Source organism: Sardina pilchardus, chromosome 21 (assembly GCF_963854185.1).
Source record: "Sardina pilchardus chromosome 21, fSarPil1.1, whole genome shotgun sequence".
In the NCBI taxonomy this organism is placed as follows: Eukaryota; Metazoa; Chordata; class Actinopteri; order Clupeiformes; family Clupeidae; genus Sardina; species Sardina pilchardus.
In genome coordinates, this window is record NC_085014.1 from 21,996,689 (window position 1) to 22,004,985 (window position 8,297).

The 8,297-nt window shown below is 45.8% G+C and overlaps 1 protein-coding gene across 6 annotated transcripts in view; it reads left to right on the plus strand.

Moving 5' to 3' along the window:
- The window catches only part of rnf130 (ring finger protein 130), a 45,835-nt gene extending 37,744 nt beyond the window's left edge, over positions 1–8,091 (plus strand). For 3 of the 6 annotated variants that reach the window (XM_062523884.1, XM_062523883.1, XM_062523886.1), the window contains exons 7-10: positions 1,465–1,561; positions 2,726–2,930; positions 4,477–4,570; positions 5,840–6,552. In XM_062523884.1, the coding sequence (XP_062379868.1) occupies positions 1,465–1,561; positions 2,726–2,930; positions 4,477–4,570; positions 5,840–5,855 (412 nt within the window). In that variant the 3' untranslated portion in view covers positions 5,856–6,552. Of the gene's footprint in view, positions 1–1,464; positions 1,562–2,725; positions 2,931–4,476; positions 4,571–5,839; positions 6,553–6,659 lie in introns of those variants that run through there. The other 3 variants (XM_062523885.1, XM_062523888.1, XM_062523889.1) reach the window with 2 other exon arrangements.
- The last annotated feature ends 206 nt before the right edge of the window (positions 8,092–8,297 follow it).

Here is an 8,297-nt window from a genome sequence, read left to right on the forward strand (position 1 = left end):
TGCTGTCGGATCTTTACAAACGACTCAGTGATCTCTGACAAGCCCTCAAGCAAAAAGTCTAAAACAACGAAACATTATTTTTTGCTTTTTTGCTCAACCGAAAAAAAAGTAGAAGAAAAAGAAGTGACATGTCAAAAGAATCCACCCGCAGAATGCACCGTCCCACCTTTGCCGCCTGCTTTGCATAACGAGGGAGATGAGTCGGCTCTCTTGGTCATTGTCCAGGCCGAGGCGAGGCTTTGCCGAGGGCACTTAGCAGGAAGAGGCATTCTTTTTTAATGACATCCTCAGGTATCCTACCGTGATGCATTCCTGTAATGCTTTTGCAGCCCTTGCACTTAAAGGAGTCAGGGAGTAGGCCGGCGCGCTCGCTGTGTTGTTTTGTGTTGTATTAAGTGATTGCAGAGGGAGGATGAGGAATGCTTTGTTCAAGTAGCATCAGCCAAATCTGTTTGATGGATAGTCCTTGGGCTTGGGTGTACTAGGGATCCCACTGCACAGCAGACAGTGGAGGATTCCCTCTCTCTCTCTCTCTCTCTCTCTCTCACTCTCTCTCTCCCTCTTTTTTTCTCTTTCTCTCTCTTTCACTCTCTTTCTCTCTCCCTCTCTTTCTATCTCTCTCCCTCACTCTCTATCTCTCTCTCTCACTCTCTCTCTCTCTCTCTCTCTCTCTCTTTTCCCCTCCCTCCCCTATGCAACCTGTCAGAGGTCCGTTTGGCCACAACAGCAGCTTTGTCACCTCTCCCACCCCCTCTGGTCAAACGGTGGCGTTGTTGAAGGCCTATTTAAACACCCCCTTCCTGCCCCGCGTGGATTCCAACCCAGCCCAGGCTTCGCCGTGCCCAACAGGGCCGTCTTTGTGCCGCCGCAGGGGCCCGCAGGGATGAGGAAGGAAGTTGAAAAGCGCACTTTGATGGCCCACGCAGATCCTTTGAGTTCCTCTTCCTGTCTGTCTATCTCTGTCGCTTTTTCTTTTTTCTTTTTTTTTTAGCTCTGTGTTCTCTGCCTGCGCCGGAGCTCTTCATGGAGTCCTCCTCCCCTGCTGCGTCTACAAGCCAACTGACACTCAGCCCTGAGAGTCCCCCCCCCCCTCTCTCTCTCTCTCTCTCTGTCTTTCTCTCTCTCTCTCTCTCTCTCTCTCGCACAGTTTCCTCCGAGTGATTATACGCTTCTCTTGCTGCAAGAGAGAGAGAAAGTCTTGTCAGGTTGTGTTGTTTGATTGCTCGGGGTGAGATGTCAAGCCACGCTGAAAAGGAACTGTGCTCCTTTCATTTCCCGTCGAGTAGTGCAACCAAAAGCAACCTCCGCTGCGTTCCCAACGCTGAATGGCTCACAGTGTGAATGGTGTCCAAATCACGTTTGCCAAAAAAAAAAAAGATGCGACATATTGCTGATTGTGCGTTTTGTCTTTGTGTGTGTGTGTGTGTGTGTTTGTGTGTGTGTGTGTGTGTGTGTCTCCCGCAGGCACGTCTTCCATAAGATGTGTGTGGACCCTTGGCTGAACGAGCACTGCACTTGCCCCATGTGCAAACTCAACATCCTCAAAGCCCTGGGCATCATGGTGAGTTACCCCCCCTCCATCCCCCGCCCCCCGTCCCCCGTCACTCCTCATCAAAGACTAAGACAAGGACCGTTGGACTAAAGTAATCACCTCGGAGGACTGACAAGAAACAGCTGTTTGCTGTCAGCATCGTAACATCAGCCTCACAAGTCAATAATGTCGATGTATAGCTGTAAGGATAGCCTTTAGTTGCCCATAAAAGGACCCATAATGTAATTCTGAGAGTCATCAGTGTGCCTCGGCTCAGGAGCTACCTTATAATGCCCCCTGCTGGAGATAAAGTGTAACTTCACAGGAAAAGCCACGACTTGCACACAGTATTAAGAGCTTTTCAGATGAAAGCGATAGCACTTCTGTGTTCCGCACCCTCCTGCCTCGTCTGTCATCTGAAAGACAACTCAGAACTAAAGTGGCCACACGGCCAGCTCAAATCTGAAGTGGCCGTCCCCCCACCTCAAAAGCTGAAATGTTTTTTATCTTGGAGGTGAGTGGGCAGGCGTGTTCTCGATTCGTGCACACAAGCGGCAAGAATGTGGAGAATGCGCCCGCCATACCACCACTCAAATGGCCTGCTTGACCACTTTGCTGGCCCGCTTTGCATTTGGAAATTAATTGGATACTAGCAGGTGTCACTTGTCATTGTGAAAAGCCCTTTACTCTCTGCTTCCACATACAGTCCAATGGGAATGTTGATGTAGTATTATTCTACATCCACATTCTGAATGAACATAGTTCTTTTGTTTAGGTTGGCTTTCTCAGTTTTTTTATTAATATTATTTTGATGCATTAAACTCAAACTTAAAGTTAGTAGAATTGTGGGCTGGTGGCATCAATTTAGACCCAAAGACAGTTACTTCTAAGCTCTATTTCCATGAAACAAAAATTGTTAGCAGAAGACATCAAACTGCAACAAGACAATTCATTTGAAGAAATGTATTTTTATTGTATTGGCAATTAACTGTATAGGATAATGTAAAGCATGGGATAGTCTGCATGTCAGTGTTGAAATTGAGGCCTCCTCTGGACAAAATAAGACTCCTTTACAGCAAGTTGGATTCCTGATCATCTTGTCAGCATTTTTTAAAATATCTATCTGGAGTGTATGATATAGCTGATGGTTTTGAAACATAATGACACCCCCTCTTTGTCCTGGCGTCCATTCAGCCCAACCTGCCTTGCGTGGACAACGTGGCGTTTGACATGGATCGGATACCGCGCAGCCAGACCTCCAGCCAGCGGACGGCGCTGGTGGACCTGTCCAGCGAGACCACCATCAGCCTGGAGCCGCTGCGCCACTCCGGCACCTCGCAGGTCTCCACCGACGGAGAGGTCACCCCGCGCACCGGAGAGATCAACATCGCTGTTACCAGTAAGGCACACACACACACACACGGTCACACGCACACACTCGTGCCAAATTCTACACCTGCTCTCCCTTTTTCCTCTGAACTGGCTCCCTTCGCACTTTCTCTGCAATTCGCCAGTTCAATCCTCGCCAGTGTTTGCTCTGTCTTCTGATAAGATGAAGTCTCTGTTGATTCTTGCTTCCTGTTTGACTCGTTGCCAAAAGGTTGTCCTGTGGGTGTGTTAAGTGCTGTAAGGAAGTCCAGATTAGAGAAGTGAATAAAGCTCAACTAAAAGGTTGGATAATGGAGTGTTTGTTGTCATCTGATCCACCGGTGTTGTGTTTAATGAGTCACTGTATACTTTGAAGGCAGGACTGTAAACACACACACACACACATACACACTTTCAAACTGCAATATGCCACATTCCTTTTTTCCCTCCATGCTGCCTCAGTCATTTCACCTCACAGAAGGCTTGTCATTAATCCCAGCCAAGTCTGTCTACAGAAAAATAAACAAATAAAGACTCTGTATCTGTACAATACTGAGAGTGGCTCTCGGTGGTGGATGGGGGACTATGGTGCAGACACAGACACTTGGCCTTGGTGCTCGATGGATCACAGGCAGTCTGTGTCCTCCACCACCACAAACCTCCCCTCTGCTACTCGTTGGGCTTGTGTGTGGCCTATTCCCCAGACACATGCAGCCTGCGCAGCAAGCACACTCACCCACTGGCAGCCCCAAGGGCTGCTGTTTAAGGATGCTCCCCAGAGTGCTCTTTGGGTCCTCCCGCCCACCCACCCAACATCCTCCTCAGCATTCTCTTGCCTCTTGTTTAGTCTCCCTTGGTTTCTGCTCCTCTCTACCTTTCTTCTTCTTCTTCTTCTTCATCTTCTTCTTCTCCCTCTCTCTCTCTCTCTCTCTCTCTCTCTCTCTTTCCCATTTCATTATAAGCAGCTCTGTTCAGATGTTTTGAATGTTCATTCAGCAAAAACGCACAAATGTGACCCCATTGATTTCCAGGGTTTTCACGCTGTCTGCTCCAGCCACTTACAAGCTTTCCTCTTCCCTTTGTGCTCTCGCGCAGGTGCTCTGTTAAGCCGTCTCTACTGCCTTCCCTCTAGAAGAGACGTCCTGTAGTGTGTGTGTGTATGTGTGTGTGTGAGAGAGAGAGAGTGAGTGGGAGGGAGAATGAGGGAGTGGGAGGTAGTGGGTGGTAATATATATTTCTCTCCTCTCTCTGTGGGCGACTCTCCCAGCGGTGTGATTTCTTTCCCAGGCTCCTTCTCTCACTGCTGCACACTGGCCGCTCGCTGGCCCTTTCATCTCCGTCCTCTCCGCGGGCAGTGGACTCCTCCTCTTTTGCTCGTCTCTCTGCCTCCTCATCTTGTCCTTCCCTCTTTTGCCACCTTCCTGTCGTCACGTCAACTCAGCCTCCTACCCCCCACCCCCTCTCCCCTGCCACCCGTCTTCGCTGCTGATCGCCAGGCAGAGGGGGGGGTGGTGACCCCCTGTTCTCCCCCCACACCCAGCAGTGACCCCCCTCCTCCTCCTTTCCTTTGTTGACAGAAGAGTGGTTTATAATCGCCAGCTTTGGCCTGCTCAGCGCCCTCACACTCTGCTACATGATCATCAAGGCCACGGCCAGCTACTCCAGCCCCGAGTGAGTGACACCACACGACACGACACGGCACGGCACGGCACAACACGACACAGAGTAGGGATGTGCAATTAGTTTTTCATTCAAGTACGATTTCGGCATCCAATGAAAAACACTGATTATTATGACTACGTTCCATCTTGACGATTTGGACATTTACACTAAGGCGGGGATCACATTAGCCAGCGGCAAGCGCAACATAACGCTCAGACCATAATAATAATCCAAAAAATTCTGTCTAGTTTCTAAGTTACGCTACAGTCAACGTTGTTACTAGAGACGGTTATCTTTGTTGTTACGTTCTTGGACAAATCTGATTGGTGAAAATACCTGAACATTCTAAAACTGACATTAATGAGCCGAGCGTTTCGCTTCAAAGTTGAACCAAGTTCAATGCTTAGTTTGCTCAACGATAGCGTTACGCCAGTATTGACACTGGTACGCTGCCGAGCCATAGAGAACAATAGGAAACCTGCCGCTTGCCGCTGGCTAGTGTGATCCCCGCCTTAAAGTTAAGAGTCCCTATTTAAGTTCAAGTACGAGAAATAGTCCTGCAGGATGTTTCTAAAGTCAACGAATAATACTGTTAAATAATCACAAATTCATTGTTCACGGATTTCAAAATAATCGTTATTATGGTTTTCGCTATGGACAAGCCACCCTACTCTAAAGTCACCACACACACACACACAGCTAGTTACAATTATCCGGAGAAAGCCATGGTTGAGTTCATTAGTCACACAGGCTGAGTCTCAGGTCCCAAGTTGTAACTCAACTTGTGAATGCTGTCTAAAGACAGTTACCCATAGCACCCTTCACCTGCTCCCGGTTCAGTAGCTGACCACACAGCTGACTAATCCCTTGTGTGCTTCCACTGGCCTCAATGATGAATTTAGCAGCTCTGTGAACCTTAAGGCATCAATTTGTAGTGACTTCCAATTCTAACATTAAGCATGCACTATAATGTGTTAATTGCTTTGTGTGCCTTGTTGCTTCAGATGGTTCTCTACGTAAAAAAGGTTTTAAAACACTCCAACCACTGCTGAAAAATGATGTGATGATGTGATAATAAGTGATATTTTTTACACTTAAACTTGACAAAATCTTATGTTGTTTTTGTTCAAAATCTCCCCTGCTGAAGGGTTAAGGAATGCATGTTGTTTACTCAGACTCTTAATTCATTATTCAAATGAAATGTTTGCAGACGTTCTGTAATTGCAGTTATTATATCAGATGCTCATACTCTCGTGCTTTCTCTGTCTTGCTTTCCAGCGTGGAGGTGGAATGAAAGAAGCCTGTCAGTATTTTGAAAATGAAGCCTCCCTCTCTGCTCGGGTTCCCACTGCCATTTCACTGTGCCATCTTTTTTTCCCCTCAACTTATATCACTGTGCCTATTTTTAGATGTTTGAAACGAAAGCTTTTGGATCAATTAAACATGTCGATACCCTCTGTACATTGTCTCACTGTTGTTATTTATTGTGCAAATTAGCATGTAAATGTTTCAAAATGTATAGGTGATTGGAATTGATATCCATAACTTTATGACAGTGACTGTTATGATATGTTGGAACGATTGGATTTTATGGCGGGAGGCCATTGATTTGGACTGACATTGAACAGATACCAGTCACAAGGTCGACTGCTTCATGTGGCATTGCAATGCACAATGTTGCCACTGGATGTCACTTTTGGCACTTGTCAAACAGGAAGTACATTTTGTTTTTACTAGAGAGGAAATGGGAAGTCATGTTGTATTCTACCCAATGATAACTTCATCTAAATACAGTCTACTCTTTTCTTTAGTGGTGAAAATAATACTGCGTAGTAATAGGTAGTAATGAAACCTTAAGAGCCAGGTTTTGGAAATGTCTCCTTGTGACCACATATTTCCATTTGAAGTATATTCTTATTGTTGCAGGTTATTCATGCATCTTCATTCTGTTTGTGTACTTTTTTTCCTGTGAAAATAAATGATTGATTATATATTCTGTTTTTCATTTATTTAATGAAATGAAATGGATTAATTTGAACCGCTACTCTATATTTTCTTTGTTGCATTGTCCCTTAATGCTTTCTTTGTCTTTGTGCAGGTGGACATTTTTTCAACCGAAATTCTCTGTCACCACGAAATGTCGTTTGTGAGATGGAGCTTCCTGATATTCAGGCCTCCCTGGACCTGTACGACGAGAACAAGTCGTGAGATTCAGCCTGGTTCCCCAGCCCTTCACGATGCCCCGAGACCACCTCGATCCCAACCCACCCCCTGCCACCGTACCTCTTCAGTTCATCCCTGCATCCCCCCGTCTGGTGATGAGGCCTCGTTTGGAAACAGACAAGTGACAATGGCGGCGGAGTCGCCTCATCACACCTGTGAAAGGATGACAAAGAAAAACCCAACACCGACAACAGCAAACTCCAACTTTCTAAGAGTGCAGAATGTAACTGCTGAGACCATGAGGTGGTTTGGGGCTGGTTTTGTTCACCTGAACGGGATTCAGCCTTGCCAAGCACACTCAAAACTCCTCTACACACAACATAGCCGAAGATTTTTCGACCTCTCTTCCTCTCTAGAATACTTTTTCTTTGATTGCAAAAGACTTGTTTTCTGTATTCTGTTCCTAGGTGAGGGTACTGTTGAAAGTGACCTTCGAGTTCCTCTTGCTCTAGTGCATACATCAGTTCCAAAAACAAAATGAAACAAAATCAGCTCTTGGATTTTTTTTGTGTGTTTAAAGCTTCTTGCCTACGTGTACATTAGTAATTGATTGTCCGCTCTCTCTCTCTCTCTCTGTCTATCCCTCTCTCTCTCTCTTTCTCTCTCCCTCTCCTTCCTTCTCACTCTGTCTAAAAAGAAGCTCTTTGTTTTTAACTGATGGCAGTGTTAAGAAAAAAAGATGCAAAAAAAGCAGACTGAGACTGTGTCTATGGGCCAGCTGGCTGTATTGTATTTTGTGTGATGGTGATGACGGGGGGCCTTGCCAAGTTGACTCGTGTGTGTGCACTTGGCCAACCTCTCTCCACTCTCTCTATTCTACTCATTTTTCGAGATGGATGGAGGGGAACAGGGACATCACCAATAACTAGAAATCAGCATTTGGGACTCTGAACAAACAGCATTACCCCCCTCCCCCTTAGCAACATCAGTGTTTCTCTGTATATATATATATATAAAGAAAAGCATTTTAAATGTGTATTTAAAGAGATGCTAATGAAATACCCTCAGCGAGTACGAATCTCCAGTGTGTCTCCTATATGGGGACTTAGTATATATATATACGGTATTTGCATATATACATATATATGTATGACTATATATCTCAAGTGGCCTCTACGCGCTGTTTGTCCTTCTCGTCGTTCCCGGAGAATGGGGTGGAAGGGAGTCCTCTGTTCCATGCTGTCTCTTTGTGTTCCTGTCTTTGTATCTGATTTTGGGATGAACTTGTGACCTGCTCAACATCGGTCATGGTTGTGGGCTAAACGTGTTACATACTGCCTCAGCATTAAACTTCTTATAATTGCCTACTAGTGTCTCAGCCACAGTCTGATCTGTTTCACAGGGCTCAACTGAAAACGGCGATGTAGTAACACAAACACGGATGCTGTTAAGAAATAAGTGGACACACACTTAGCTGACTTTGGAGACATCTCAATAATAACATTGGTAGCATACTTCAAGCTGTTTATGGCTTTTTTCAGTAGGTAGCATTTGTTGTTGTTTTGAAAAAGTC